We start from the raw sequence: 15,628 nt of genomic DNA, 5'->3' as shown, positions 1-15,628 counted from the left end.
ATCACACTCTCTCTCCTAATTTTTTTCTCACTATATTTTCTCTCTCTTCATCCTCTCCTATCATACTTTCTCTCACATCATATTTTCTCTCATCATGCTCTCTCCAATCACACTCTCTTTTTTCATTTTCTCTCATCACACTTTCTCTCTCTTCATTCTTTCTTATCATACTTTCTCTCTCATCATTCTCTTTCATCATATTTTTCTCTCATATTCATCTTTCTCTCACATCTAATTTTTTCTCTTATTTTCCTTTAAGGGTAAAAAAGGAAACTTTGATTTATTCTGATAGAAGATATACAACTAACCAAACATTGCTTTTAAGAGTGATATCCATGCTCATACCCATTCTCATTCCACAATACAATGATTCTCATTCCGATTTCTATTCCTAGGAAAGAACCAAACGCCCCCTGAATTATGTTTATTTTTTTTAATAATCTATTGTATTATACTTATTGTAGGATGTGATGACACTTATTGTAGGATGTGATGACGAGATGTGATGATAATGGATGTATTACTTTTTGATATTTAGGATGGGATGTGATATATTTAAACTATATGTGTTTGTTTTTGTGATGAAGGTGATAATTATATTGTTTTTTAACCATGTATGATGTTTTAAATATTACTTTGTTGTTAAACATTAATGTTGTTTTATTGATAAATGAATGTATTTGTGATGATGAATATAGTGTGGTTTATGAATGTTGAATGTATCATGGATGTTTCTAATGTAAACATGAATGTATTATGGATGATTTGAATGTATCGTGAATGCTGAATGTGTATCATGAATGTTGAATGTGTATCATGAATTTGGTTGTAAACATGTAAATTGGATTTAAATTGCACAAACGAAGGGGTGATGTTCGAATTTTAGCTAAATTTTGCGATGAAATTTAATTTCCATAGCTAAATTAGCGATAGAAATTAAATCTGTCACTACATTTAGCAATGGAATTATGAGTTCCGTTTCTAATTTTGTGATGGAACTCAAATTTCTGTTACTAAATTAGCGATGGATTTTGTGTACCGTCGCTAACTTAGCAACAGATTTTAATTTTTGTCATTAACTTTGACAACGGATTTTAATTTTCGTTGCTAAATTTAGCAACAGAACACAAAATCCATTGCTATATGGATTCGTGACGGAATTTTCGCAACTGAATATTTTCGTCGTTAATGGGTCGCTAGTCACAATTAGCGACCGAAATATCAGTCGCTAATATATGTATTCCATGTAGTGTTCTTCACTACCCTTGGCAATTTGATATGTGCTAAACTAGACTGACACCTCCAACTCTGGGCAAATGTTCTGGAACAGCCAATGCTCACTCAAAGTCCCCTGCTGAGTAAACATAGTTAAAAAGAAAAGAAACAAAAAAAAGGTATAGATAATGGGCATCCACAAAGTAACATCTTTCTAGTTATCGTACAGAGAATAGCATGAGTCTTTAGTTTTTTAAATCACAGCATATTCTGTGTTATGGTATCAATAATAGCTTTGATAGACCACTCAGGCACAGACTAATACAAGCAGCAAATTAAAGCAGAAAATTGGATTACAAATTTATCTTGGCATCTTTGGATCATCTTCTTTTCCCATTCCTAATAATTGATCTGATCATTCTTCTAATCTCCTGTTTCCTTGGCTTGGGTATAGCCAAAGCCTGAAATTTGGCATACCTAATTCAGACTTGCCAGTGTTCTTTATCAATTAAACTGTTATAGAGCTGTCTCATTTTCTTGGTTTGCCTACCATTGTCTCAAGATATGAGCCTGAAGCATGATACCACATTAAATATTCAAATTCTTCTAAAGTGGATTAAGCACCACATTCTATAGACAGCGTAAGCGTGTGAAACAATATGGATTAAGCACCATTTTCTTGGTTTGCCTTGATTGTTAAATAATATCAATTAATTGCCAATACTGATCGGTTTTAAAAGTACAAGAAAGGCTTTGTCAACACTAGGCTAAAATCGAAGTCATGAGCTTCGTATCATTAGTGCCCAATTATTGGGATACCCAATTATTGGAATTCCATAGTGTTATAGTGCTAAGTTACTCAGACTTGTGTGTGAGCATCCACAGGAATATGGATCTAGAAATCTATCACCAGTATTTACACCTATTCTTACGATAAATCCAAAATAGAGCATCAGTTATCTACTAGACCAAGAAGGAATAGTTCAGATTAAATACCCACCAGAGTAGCTTTGGCATGTCCAGTGAAGGATGAATAATTGCAAGTTTAAACAATTGTCGAGCATGTTCAGTTTCTCTTGACGACCTCTTCTAAATTCGACATATTTGTAACAAGTATAAAAGTTTACAGGAGACCACTAAAGATACTTCTCAATCTCTCACACAGGATACTGCCATTGATTATGACCAACTTGCAGTTCAGTTTCAATATACATAAGAAGAGAAGAGGCAAAAGACCATGAAATACTTTTTAATCAACTATCCACAATCCAAATAGCACCGCAATGAATGCTAGAAAATATCGTATGAATAATAGATCGTGCATTATGCGTACCTTACTCTTCGATCGGATCAGCCATTCAAAGCCATTTTCCAAGATTAATTTGTCAGGCACTCTTAAGATTTATCAACCTTGTCTGAAACTGAACTACCATGAACCAAATTTCGCAAGAGATAAATGTATCAACTTGAATAGTTCTCTTTTGTTTTTCTGGCTCCCTTCAGTGAATCACTGAGTAAGCTAGCTTAATTTTAAGAAAGGAAAATAGTAAGAAGAGAAATTTAATTAACAGATTTTGGTGAGACAGGACAAAATCTGATTGAGCTTATCTTTTTTTTTTCAGAAGGTGCAGAAAAATGTTTTAGGCTAATAATGAAACAGAGTGACTCCAACATTTCCAAAAAAAACAGAAGCAGATGATGATCTATAGGACAATTTGTTTACGAGTGCATAAAACCCAGAATCAAAAAATGGCAGCCCATGCGTCCTACTAAATAATATAATATCCAAATTCCACTGAGTTATTCACATTCAGTAACTTCCAATCCATATATTAAAAAAAAAAATTCAAATCCTGACACTGTCATGAGCTGAATTATAGTAGCCATTATCTCATTGAGCCCATGTACCTTTTAAACACTATCACTTTGTATTTTCTAATCGAAGAAAGCAAAGAAAGGTACTCTTTTCACGTGTTGGTCTCTCCTGTAAATTCTAACCCTGCAATCAATTAAGTTCATATGATGCATAACATATTATTCTATCGATGATATTGTAAAAAAAATGATGGATCAAATGGCAAACCTAACAATCCAACAAAAACAATAAACTATCTATTTTACCGGATTCATTCGACAGTTATCAATCGATACTCCTAGATAAACAAAGAGACACTAGCTACCACAACGCACCCACCACTATCAATAGAATAACATGATTCGCAAAGACAAGATCTATCTTTCCAATATTGCTTCTCCTTTGCTGCTGGCACATTGGCTAGCTATCTCTCTCTCTCTCTCTCTCTCTCTCTCTCTAATATACCTCGATACACCTCCCTCGCCCTGTCCAATGTTGTTGTCTCTTGAATTAATTTCACTTTCTAAAAACAAATAAAATCAGATATTAACATTTGTAAGTAGAATCTTACTGTCCGGCCGGGACCGCCACTGCTGCTCGCAAAGCTCCTCCGCCCTTCTCATGGGCCCGTCGTATAGGGAAAGATGCGACGAGCTCGCTCAGTCTCATTCCACTAGTCTTCGAAGTTCGAACTCGGGAAATTTAACGCCCGGGACCAGATCTTCACCCCCTTTCGTATCTGAATGGACCCCCGACGTTGTTTCTATGCCCTTGGCATGATTCCTGATTAAGGCAGCTTGACCTAGGTTTAATTTCCAGCACTGTGACGAATCAGACGTACGGGCGCCATGGCGCCAGATGTGTGAAGGAAGAGGCAATAAATTAATGATGTTGAGATCGAGCCAATGAATTGGCATGACAGCGGCCGGGTCGAAGAGGAGCAGCCGTCGGTGGTGCTGCGGTGATGGTGGAGACGACAGGCCGCCCAATCGCCATCGGAGACCCGCTGGAAGAGAGACTCGCTCGGCGAATAAAACGGGGTTTTTTTTTGTTGTTGGGAATCGGTTCGGCTTGGTTTTTTTTTTGGTTGCAAAACCGGGTCCAGAGCAACAGCAACCGCCGTCGTCGAAGTTGGGCGCATGATGTGACCGTTGGCGGACTAACTATTTAACTGATGATGTGACATCCACGTTGGTGGCACGTAGACGGGTTAACGTGTCGATAAATTTCGAAGCAGATTTTATAATATGTTTTAATTTATATTTAAATAGTTATTTTAATTAGATTATTGGTCCGTCAAAACGTTGTTGTATCATTTACTGAACAGCCGCAAACTTAAAGTTATGCGACCTCGATAAGGTCCGCACTAAGAACGGACGTTATTCTGCGTGCCAAACTGTACCCTGCGGCCTTCGTTTTTGGCTGGATACAAATTAATCAAAATTCAATTCCGACTTGGCAATATTTAAAACTAGTAAAATTCCTAATAATTTATCATCCTCGATCGGTAGGTGAGGATTCTACACCATTCCAAGTCTTTCCTTCTGTTGTTAGTTAGGACTTGAGTCTTGAGAGAAAAGATTAAGTAAGTTTTTAAAATCGGATTAATGACTAATTTTTATATACTAAAACGCAAAAACAGAGGGTGACCAGAACAAGTGAACGGAGCAATAGAAAAAGCACCCACGTCACTTTTGCCAAAGCAATGCAACACGTATAAATATGACGTCATAAATAGCTTAGCTTACTCTTAATTAATATCCCATACAAAGGAGAGTTACTGATAGATTGGAGGAATAATTATGGTTCATATTAAACATCGGGGTTCGGTTCGGCGCACATCCGACCGGACCTATTAATCACGTAATTAATTGACTCTACCGGCTTAGTGCCACGTGGATGCTACCGTGAGAATCTGTCCCTTCCATGCGAACTCGATTCGGTTCGCCTCCTCCGCGATGGAGAAACTGAGATTGGGCCGCATTGATTCGAGCCGATTTTTGACGGATTCGACCAGAGCCGGCCGGAGTTGGACCGGGTTGAAGCCTGCCATGCCCATCCGGGCACGCCACTTGCCGAAGACCTCGCAGCGCTCGACCCGGTCGGCGCCCTCCCTCGCCACCGAATTCACCACGCGCCGCGCCAGCCAGCCCTCGATGCGGCCCCGATCGCCGCTGTCGCGGGCGGAGGTGGCGTCCAGCGACTCGAGTAGTGCGCCGTAGTGCGAGCACGCGGCAGCGAAGCGGCCCGCGAAGGAGGCGCTGTTGGTGTTGATCTCCTGCTCCACGAGCGCGACGACGCGCGGGCCGAGGGCGCGCAGGCGGCGGAGGAGCTCGTCGCGAGGGTTCGTCGGGGAGACGCTCTCGTCGGGGATCCGTGCGAGGGAGAAGGCAAGGTTGACCGCGAGGGCTTCCCCCGCCTCGCACCCGAGCGCGGCGGCGTCGAGCTCCGCCGCGCGGTGGTGGACGGCGTCGAAGCGGACGGAGAGGCCATGCCGCTCCCCTAGCTTCTCGATGCGGTCGCCGACGGTTCTTAGAGTTCCGCCGGGGTGGTTGTTGGTGAAAGGGGAGGCGGGATCGGCGACGGCGGTGATGCGGAGAGATGGAGGACGGCCTGCAGGCCGGAGGCGATGGCGATCGACGAGGGCGTGGATGAGGGCAACGTACTGACCTCCATGACCAACCTCGAAATCGAGGATGTGGATCTTGGGTAGGTCCTTGGTGGCCTCCAGAATCGCCAAATTGGCAGCCATGAGGCCTAGCTTGAAGCAAGGGGAGGCCTCGTAGAGCATCTGCGAAGCCGCCAAGTGGTCCGAGCCACAAACTTCAGCGACAGTGGGAAAAGAACCGGCAGGAGGCGGCGGCTTCAAGCGGACAAACAGCACGGCAACCATCATCGCCGTCAGCCGCTGCTCCGGGTCACCTCTGTAGTTCGCAGCGCCCTTCAGGACAGAGAGATTCCGGTTGGCCATGTCGGAGTTACCGTCGGCCACGGCGTTCGCAGTGTCAAGGAGCATCTGCCGCAAAGAAGCCCCAGAAGGGATCGCAGCGACCAGCGATGCGGGAGGCGAGCTGGAAGCAGAGGATGATACGGTGGAGGAGGAAGAGTTAGTCGGAGATGGAGAGAGCTGATTTGCCCCTGATAGGGCCGGCACAGGTGCCGGCGCGGCAATAAGCTGCTGCATCGCCTCGCTCCACTCGGCGGTCGTCACGGCGGACCCAGAAGCACTCACCGCGTCCTCCTCCTCCTCGTCCAACAGAAGCCTCCGCTCCAGCTCCTGAAGCCCGTCCCGCAGCGCGGTTGAGGGACCGATCTCCGCAGCCGGTGCAGAGAACGGCGCCTCCTGGCGGCGAAACGGACCTGCCGCCGTCAAATTCAAGGAAGTCAGAGAGGAAGACTCGCCTAAAAAGAGATCTTGAGGCGGAGGCGTCGAAAGATGCGGAGGAACCGAGGATGCAAGAAGCGTCCTTTGTTTCACCGAGCGAAGGAACATCGCCTGCTGCATCTGCTGCTGCAGCTGTAGCCTCTCCATCTCCGAGAGCGGCCGCTTCAGCAAACCGCCGCCGCCTGCCTCCGGCACGCCAAAGCCGAACTCACGCCCGGGAAAACCTGTACTCGCCATGTTTCCCTCTCCGGAGAGGAGGACGAAGAAGAGGACGAAAGGCTAAAGAAATCTAAAAAGAGCGACTCATATCAAGATGACAGCCTTCTTTTTCCCACCCCTGAAACAGAGTAATCTCCGTAACTCCCTCCCACATTTTTATTATATCAACAACTATAAAAATCGAAGAGAAGTACGCTGTTTTCATGCCCGATTTATTCACCAATTACTAATTAATTAATGTGTGTGTGTAAGAGAGAAGGAGGATGAGGCGACGTTGGCCAAGTGTTGTCCACACGCGGAGCAGATGCCCCGTTTCCTCTTCTCGGCGCGGCGCCTAATTGGAATGGAGGCTGCTTTCCTCGGTTCCTCGTCTACGTCTTCCATCCTTAAGCCGCACGCCATCGAACACTTCGTGTGCGCTTAGCTGTTCCTCCCGTCGTCTACCGCCTCGCCCGCGACCCGGTGAGTTAACAACCAGCCACTCGCCGGGCCACGGACCGAGTTCCCCGAGTCGCGGGCGGCGATACGAACCGGACCGAGTTAATCAAACTCACGGCGGTCGACGTGGCAGGGATCGCCGAATGTAATTCGCTTGGGTCGCGCCACGTGTGAGACGGGAAAGTGTAATCCCAGCGGGTTCGGCGCCGACCGTTGACGAATCCGCGGGCCCGTCGGCGGGGTTTTTTCCTGTGTGTCACGCACAGGCTACAGCAATTTGAGCGCGTAGAATTCTGAGAAATCCCCAGGATCGCGCCAAGTGGACGTCCGGTGCCACCAGAGACAACTGAATCCATGTGTCATGATCTGATGCGGACAGCGGGCGGTTGATAACAGGTAGGAGAACATGAATAATGGTGCGTCGCATAGTGGAATTCACTCTCTTGTGGATCACGAAGAATCTTGGAATAGATTTTATTATGCCCGAAAAACATAAAATATCAAGAGATTATAATTTATAGAATTGGAAACAGCAACTAAAAAGAGAAAAAAAAAATAGAATTTAAGACCAGTCCAATCGATTAGGTCATTCCAACTCTTTACTAACTTCAACAAATTCTGATTAACTTATCAAAAAAAAATTATTTTTATAATCAAATTAATCCATCAATGTTTTTTTAACCAAGTTCGTCAAATCTGCCAATCTAGTAAGAAATTTAAAATATTTACTAATTCCCTTCCTATGAAAAAAAAAAGTACATGTGTGTATTCAATTATTTTTTATTTTTGAAAAATTATAAGGTCATGAAAGTTTTAAAATTGAAGATTTTTGATGAAATAGCATAGGGAGATTCCAATCCTATTTTTTATTCCAACCCTATTTTTTATAATTCAAGTATCCGGTACTTCGAACAGATTAAATTTAGAGGTGACTGGTCTAGTTCTATAAAAATTTTCTATCTATCACCAGGATAAATCAGGAACACTTGTGGAGGTCCTAAGAGTACATTTGATTTATGCATTTTTATTTTTCCAAAAAAAATACTATCTATTTTTTTTAGAAAATAGACATAAAAAATACAAATCAAACATCATTTTTCAGAAACACGTATTTTTTCAAAAAATAAAAATGAAAAATGTACAAATCAAACGCGCCCTAATATTTTTAAATTTATCGTTCTACTTGGGGAAAAATATCTACAATATATCACAATTAAGATTCAAACCTTGAATGTCAAATTAATCTGAAAGGCTAACCTTTTAATTTTTGTTGTTTGTGCAATATAAATGAGTATAATTTACTAGCTAAGGAAATTAAGCTGGTACTATTTAAAATTCACTGTTAAAGACAAGCGAAGCTAAATCTAAAACTAATCCAGCTATTAAATTGTTGGACAAATTTGGATTTTTTTTTAAACTTGAGTTTGGTTCAAATTGGTTGATTCGTGTAAACGTTATGACGCTTGTAATTTCGAGTTTGAAGATTTTAGGTTTTTAAATTTGAGCATAAATATTATAAACTTAATTGTTCATTTAAATTTGACCTTGTGAATATTAGACTAACATACATAATGACTCATACATAAGGACTCATAGAACTAAACATTAATCTTGTTTTAAATAAAAAAAATGATAATCTCAATTAGTCTATTATTTTTAGGATGATCGATTCGATTCTACAAAAATTTTCCATTAGTCAGGAGGGTAAATCGAAAAGCACACGTGGCGGTCAGCCCAGAAGTCCAACATCCTTTAATTACGTCTTCCATTTAAAGGAAAAATTTATACAAATACATTATAGTTAAGATTCGAATCGTAAATATCTGGATAATAACTTGAATGTCCTACCGTGACATCATAATCTCAGGACAAAATCTTATTTTAAATAAAATTATTTATGTGGTTGCTCCAACAATATCAATATGATAATGAATAGGACTGCTCAAGATCTATTTATGCAATTGAAAACATAAAAAAAGAAAAGAAAAGTTTCAATAGTAGGTGAAACTTCTCCCTCCATGCTGAACACGAGCGATAAAAAAAATAATAACAAAGGACACGAACAAGAGGTCCCTTGAAATTGACTCGACCAAGCATTGCTACTTCAAATTTAAGCTACGCAATTTTTCATTTCAAACCCAGAAATTATCTTCTTTTAAAAAATATCTGTTAGAATCATAAAATCACAATTGTATCCCTCATTTTTGATGCTACTACTTCTTTGATTAAGAGATCAGGAGTGCTTTTAAATAAATTACATATTTGTTTATATTGGGCTGAATAATTTAAATGTGAATATGGGCTGTAAATGGGCTAGCCCAATACAAACCAAATCCTAAATCAAAAATAGCTTTAATTTTCTATTTAGATTCATCAACTTCTCCCCTGCAAAAACGCTAGTCTGATGCCTACCTTCCTCAATCTCGATCGCCGCATCGCAAAATCTCCTCAAAAATTGTTTCGTTAGCTCTCGCTGCAATTGCTACTCCGCAAGGAATTCGTCGCAGTGCCGCAATATTCTCCAAAGTTTCAATTTTTCCAGCCGGAATTATATATTCTTGCAAGCATTACGTCAAACGTCTGGTGATCGATCGACCTGCTTCAGGATGCGGAGAGATGTCGTCGCCTAGAGTGGTCCAGTGAGGGCTGCAGCTATAAATCTGATACGACAAGGAAATGGAAGAGGAGCATGAGCTCGGCACTAGGAAAATGATTAAATGAACAAGGAAGGGTAGTTTCCATGGCGAAGATGAGAGAGAAAGTTGCTACAAATATGCTACTTTGCCAGTGTCTATGGAAATCTAGCCGCTTGCTTGCCAGGGAATTAATGGGGCCTTAGCTTAGCTTGGAGTCGGCCCTTGCCCAATCGGCCCTCTTCCTTCTCAGGTACGACAATAATTTTAATTTCTTTTTGCTAAAATCGATACAAGCGAAGGGAAAGGCACTCCCCACAAGGATTGCTCAAAAGCGATCCTCCTTCGAGGTTAGAGACATTCGCGTACGTAACGCAGGGAGAGATAATTAAAGTGATAAGGGGATTTGAGGTGCGTGATGGATAAAATGTCGATAATGCTGTGAACTGCTTGTGGTACTGCTTGATTTAATTAAATGTGGGGAGTAGTAACTTTTGGTGATTGATGGAGATGTTGATTTGTGTACTGCGCCATGACGCCTCCTCTGACCTCAACCTAGTAATCTCAGAAGGGGGCCGAATGCCGATGCCTCGACTACAAGAGTGAAGTGTGATGCTGTTGTGATTAATCAAGGTGAGTTTGGAAAACAGGAAGAAATATTCATTGATGGAAATGGGGAACAGTGGCAGCAGTACTAGTTACTAGTTCTTGTGACCTCTCTCTCACCCTCCTCCAATATTCTCTACCACTCTTCATTCATTATTACATTCTTCTCTCTGCCTCTCTCTGCCTCTCTCTCTCTAGCACTCTCAGAGGAAAGATGGGGAGGGGAAGAGTGGAGCTCAAGAGGATCGAGAACAAGATCAACAGGCAAGTCACCTTCTCCAAGCGCCGCAACGGCTTGCTCAAGAAGGCATACGAGCTCTCCGTCCTCTGCGACGCCGAGGTCGCACTCATCGTCTTCTCCAGCCGCGGCAAGCTCTACGAGTTCGGCAGCGTTGGGTGTGACACCACAACTGCTCTCTGCTCCGTTTCCTCATACTCCTTTTATTTCTCATCAAGATCGTTTTTTTATCTACTCTCTCTCATTTTAAAGGCCTCGTTCGTCTAATTCTTTCCTCTTTCATGCTAAGAACTGGGAGGGCGGGGAGAAAGTGCAGCCTACCTTTTGCTGCTTGAGTAGTGGTGTTTAATTCTTGCTCTCCTTTGGCTTTTAGGTCTGGATCTCTCTTAAAAACTTAGTTTTTCTGATCATTTACGGCAACAAGATCACGGATCTTCAACATACAACACATAAGTATGCATCTTTCAAGAGAGAGATGAGTTTGCAAAGGAGAAGAAAGAGAAATAAGAACTCGTGGTTTCTATTTTGGTGTATCAGCTCCTGACCCGTTAATTTAAGTTGTTATGAGCTTTGTTTCTACTGATTGATTTGTCTTTTCGGTTGGAACGACGCATGCATGCCTTCTCTGGATCTTAGGCTTCTCTCTCTTTTTATCTTTTGGATCTTGTTTTTCTATCTTGTTTCTGCTATCTAGCTCTCTATATATACTTGTGTCTTGTTTCTGCTATTTTTATTTAGATCATCTGCTATATCATAAGATACCTCAGCTGGTAAAAATCATGAGATTCCTTTTGAGATCTAGTTTGTGAAATAAATTTATCAATCTATGTGATGCATCTTAAGATTTTGAGATGTTCAATACAACCTGAGATATGTCAAACTTTGATAAACAATCCAACCTGAGATATGTCAAACTGGTTGGATGTTTTGTATATATAGAGTTGAACAAAAAAAATGATTCTTGTAGTTAATCCCAAACAGTTGAAACTAATACGGCTTGAAAAATTTATGTTGTCTCTACTATAGTACTATTAATATAAAGTCATTAGTTTAAAATTTTCATTGGCTTTAGTTGATTAGTGTTCTGACAAAGATTAATTATGATTCCTCTTCTTAATTTGGTTTGCTATTAAACATGCAAATATTTATATCTAACTCAAGACAAATCTAGACATATCAAACACTAGTGTTGTGCCTAGTTTAAGCTAATCAGCTGGTATAAATTATCTTTAAATTATTCAGTTAATTTGTTTTTTGAAGAATTATTGTACCGTATCATTCATTTAATTGAATCTTAGATATTAAGTGACTTATATATAGTGGATCTACTTGCCGCATCAAATCATGAAAGATAATATTTCCTAATTATTATTGTTCCAATTTTTCATGAATAACTCTTTTATTATAACTATTCGCATTTTAAAAAAAATCAGAAATACTCATTAATTATCATGAATTTTTCTAAATATTTTGAAAAAAAAAACTATTAAAAGAATAAGACATTAGTATTTTTTTTCTCTTTGACTTTACTTTTCTTATCTGACATGAAAATACCCTGTAGAAAAATATTTGATTGCACTGTATAATTGTTATTCAATTGAAACTTGTTAATCCATTCGAGTTAGTATTGTGATCCAATAAACTAGTATATTCCTAATAATTATCAATATTTTATCTTAAATTTTAAAATATTATCCAATAATATAATTAATTTTGAAGAGAAACAAATTACCATATAGTCATTGCTTAAATTCTCTAATGCAGTCAGTGCATCTACATAGTTTTTTATTTTTAACTTATTTCTTATCACAACTGCAATTTATTATTTTATTTAAACATTCATTGTTTTCCTTAACATTTTTTATTGATCACATCTTGATTTCTTTGTAGAACAAGTAAAACGTTAGAGCGGTACCAACATTGTTGCTACACATCTCAAAACCCTAATGTTGCTAACCGGGAAGCGCAAGCACAGGTAAATAATATTTGGTTTTTATCATTGTGACACATGCTTTTTCAATTTGTTGAGTGTTCTTAGCGTTCTACATACCAAATATGTTTATGATTGCTCTATGTTGAAGATAATCTCATTCAGTCGATATGGATATTAGCAAAGTTAATTAGGTTGTCATAAATGTAGATCGAGTTTTAATCAATTTGGAACTCATCATTGAATTATGCTTATATTAAATAAGTTAGTCAAGGAAATACAATTTAGTTATTGAATAATATTAGGTAATATACAGTTAATTCTTACTTTGGGTCATTTCTTTGGATAATAATTATCACAGTCCATTAAAACCATAAAACAATTTGCATACTAACAAAGTTTGTTTAAACACTCTTTATGTATATCTTGCAAGATAATCAAGTATTTCTTCATGTATTTGTATAGACTTTGTACAAAAATAAAATGTCTTATTTTTGTTTATCAAATCTTTGACGCTTGTAGAATTGGTACCAAGAAATGTCAAAGTTGAAGGCAAAGTTTGAATCCCTACAACGCTCACAAAGGTTTTATGTTCTTTTACACTTACATGAATAAATGAAAATTAATAACTATTGATAGTTATATAAGAAAATTGGAGAAAAAAATTAGATGTCCAATTGATCTATTTTTACAAGGGTAAAACTTATTGTTGGCTAAGCTTTTGATAGCAATGAACATACTAACCGCAAGGTACTAGTTTTTTAAAAAATAATAAGATTTAGTAGTGTTAACCTGTATTAACTATCATATTGTATACTACTAATTTCTATTTAAAATTAATTAAATATCATTAATATATAAATGTGAACATATAATTTTCATTTTACATTTCGGAAATGTGCGTGTAAATTTTTTTTTTTAACAATATAATTGTCATATTATGCAAAGACATTTGCTTGGTGAAGACCTGGGTCCATTGAGTGTGAAGGAACTGCAACAATTAGAAAGACAACTTGAGTCTGCACTCTCACAGGCCAAGCAAAGAAAGGTACTGTATTTTATATGTTCTTTTAAATTTTCTTTTATTGCGTATGATCATTAGTGTTAATTTAAGTAGTAAACTTTCTTCGAGTCAGATTCATTTGGGTGATAATTTGGGAAACCTAAGCAAATATGTTTTTTATTTTCATTAAATTCATATATGGGATTTTAACATTAGATATTAACTTAACAGGGAGACCAATTCAAATTTCGTACCTACATCTGATATTGAATCATTCTCAAATGTGTAATTAGATAAATAGGATTGGGATTTTCTTATCCTCATCATTTGTTTTTCTAATTGTTTTCTTACAACTTTCCTTGAACTTATAGCTGCTTTTCAACTTTTTGGTTCCAAAAGAAAATCACTCAACCTAGAAGCTTTGTTCTTGTTGGTAGTGTCATTGTATCGCCGCCAACTTTTAACATATATATGCAGTAATTCTTTTAACATGTCTAATTTCAAGTATATTCCAACTAGATAATCAACATCATCTCCAAGTTAGGGTAACACATTTAGTTATTTGTTTCTACGAAAGATATATTAGGGTTTAGTTGGGACAAAAGCTAACGTGAAGGAAGAAACAAGTCAATACATACTGGGCTGATTGATAATCTAAACTATGCTAAACTCAAAAGTTTATACATTCATTATATGAAAAACCTGCAAGTTTGTAGTTTTTTTCTTTATTATTATTACACTCCTAATTCCATAAGAACTTTTCGAGCCTAACGCATGAACTAAATCAAACCAACTTGGGAATATTTCTTTTAGCTGCTTTTTATTAATAACTATTATTTTTTGGTGTCAGTACTCTTTTAGCTACCTTGTTATGTTGATTGTATATTAAAATGTCAAGCTACTGATCAAAAGGTTGTACTTTTATGTTTTATCTTATATCTGTGTTTATTTTGTCATGAGTGCAGACTCAGCTGATGCTGGACCAGATGGAAGAACTTCGTAAGAAAGTAAGCAACTTTAAGCTAATTTTTTTTTTCAACTTCAAGTGATCAAAACTGACAGTTTAATTATATCGAAGCCACAAGTGCAATATCTTAAACAGGTAAGATTGTTAGAACACTAGATTTTTTTAACCTGAGAACACAAAGACATCAAAAAGAAATCCAAATTCGGATTGTTGGATTCAGCTAGCATATATCAGGTTCAAATTAAGTGTTTTATATCAACTTACAAGTATTATGGTTGCATGAACTAATGCAGGAGCGTCGTCTTGGAGAAATCAACAAGCAGTTGAAAGAGCAGGTTGGCTTATAATCAACGACGTCATATATAATTAGTTTGAATAAATTGCTGAGGACATTTTAAATAATCTTGTTGGTTCTCGATTTCAGCTTGAGGCAGAAGGTGCCACCTACAGGGCTTTTCAGGGACCCTCCTGGGCTGCTACTTCTGATGGAGCAACAGTGGATGGCAATTCCTTCTCACTTCACCCACTGCAATCTCATCCCAATATGGACTGCGAGCCTACACTGCATATAGGGTATTGCTAATTTTCAGAAATGAAAAGAAACTTTTAATTTAATTCATCGAAATCTGATCTATCTCTCTCTCTCTTCTTCTTCTTCTTCTTTTTTTCTTTCTTTCTTCTGGGTAAAAATAATAATAACAGATATCACCAGTTCGTTCCTCCTGAATCTGCCATGGTGAGGAATCAAGTTGAGGAGGAGAGGTTCATGCTGGGCTGCTGGGTTCCTTAATGGCTCTACCTATTTAAGAAGTCTGCATGCAATAATTAATGTATCCAAGTATGCACTGCGCAGTATATATGCATAACTATATATATATACTCCTATCTCAAAATTCTGCTACCTTCCTTAAATTAATGTGTGATGGCTAAACATATTTATCGTGGTGATGCCTTAAGTTGTGGGGTAACCTGTGTGGTTTTGTTTGCAATTTTTTTTTCATAATTGTAGCAGTTTAATTGGATGCCTGGGTTGTGGTTTGTGTGCATAATTTGCAGTGGCAATACATAATTCCAGTATATGATATCGTGTGCTTTTATACTCTTGTTTAATCTATTTAATTATATCTGCCTGTATATAC

The 15,628-nt window shown here is 38.6% G+C and overlaps 2 protein-coding genes and 1 long non-coding RNA gene across 5 annotated transcripts; 1 reads left to right on the top strand and 2 right to left on the bottom strand.

The window, feature by feature from the left end:
* Positions 1-1,063: 1,063 nt before the first annotated feature.
* LOC122018508 lies at positions 1,064-4,213 on the bottom strand. 3 transcript variants are annotated; one of them, XR_006121799.1, is made up of 3 exons: positions 3,642-4,208; positions 2,549-2,738; positions 1,064-1,785 (listed from the first exon to the last, which is right to left on the bottom strand). It is a non-coding gene; the product is annotated as an uncharacterized LOC122018508 (long non-coding RNA). The 3 variants fall into 3 exon arrangements; XR_006121797.1 differs by lacking the exon at positions 1,064-1,785 and having other exon boundaries at positions 2,225-2,738; positions 3,642-4,213; XR_006121798.1 differs by lacking the exon at positions 1,064-1,785 and having other exon boundaries at positions 2,225-2,734; positions 3,642-4,213.
* A 580-nt stretch (positions 4,214-4,793) lies between these two features.
* LOC122020111 (scarecrow-like protein 8) lies at positions 4,794-7,139 on the bottom strand. Its single transcript, XM_042577875.1, has one exon. It carries the CDS (start codon positions 6,690-6,692, stop codon positions 4,956-4,958), a length of 1,737 nt encoding a protein of 578 aa, XP_042433809.1. The 5' UTR covers positions 6,693-7,139; the 3' UTR covers positions 4,794-4,955.
* A 3,223-nt stretch (positions 7,140-10,362) lies between these two features.
* On the top strand, positions 10,363-15,624 carry LOC122021638 (agamous-like MADS-box protein MADS3). The gene is made up of 8 exons (XM_042579779.1): positions 10,363-10,747; positions 12,480-12,564; positions 13,042-13,103; positions 13,468-13,567; positions 14,488-14,529; positions 14,783-14,824; positions 14,914-15,062; positions 15,192-15,624. The coding sequence occupies exons 1-8, from the start codon at positions 10,566-10,568 to the stop codon at positions 15,277-15,279; spliced, it is 750 nt and encodes a 249-aa protein (XP_042435713.1). The 5' UTR covers positions 10,363-10,565; the 3' UTR covers positions 15,280-15,624.
* Positions 15,625-15,628: the final 4 nt, after the last annotated feature.

This window comes from Zingiber officinale, chromosome 9A (genome assembly GCF_018446385.1).
Source record: "Zingiber officinale cultivar Zhangliang chromosome 9A, Zo_v1.1, whole genome shotgun sequence".
Taxonomy (NCBI): Eukaryota; Viridiplantae; Streptophyta; class Magnoliopsida; order Zingiberales; family Zingiberaceae; genus Zingiber; species Zingiber officinale.
Note: the sequence above shows the minus strand (reverse complement) of the source record. Positions and strands in the feature narration are given on the sequence as shown.

Excerpts from the sequence above, each read along its gene's own strand:
- LOC122020111 (XM_042577875.1), bottom strand. The coding sequence starts at position 6,692 with ATGGCGAGTACAGGTTTTCCCGGGCGTGAGTTCGGCTTTGGCGTGCCG.
- LOC122021638 (XM_042579779.1), top strand. The coding sequence starts at position 10,566 with ATGGGGAGGGGAAGAGTGGAGCTCAAGAGGATCGAGAACAAGATCAAC. Across the intron at positions 13,568-14,487 it reads CACAGGCCAAGCAAAGAAAG|ACTCAGCTGATGCTGGACCA; the intron begins GTACTGTATTTT and ends TCATGAGTGCAG. Across the intron at positions 14,825-14,913 it reads ACAAGCAGTTGAAAGAGCAG|CTTGAGGCAGAAGGTGCCAC; the intron begins GTTGGCTTATAA and ends TCTCGATTTCAG.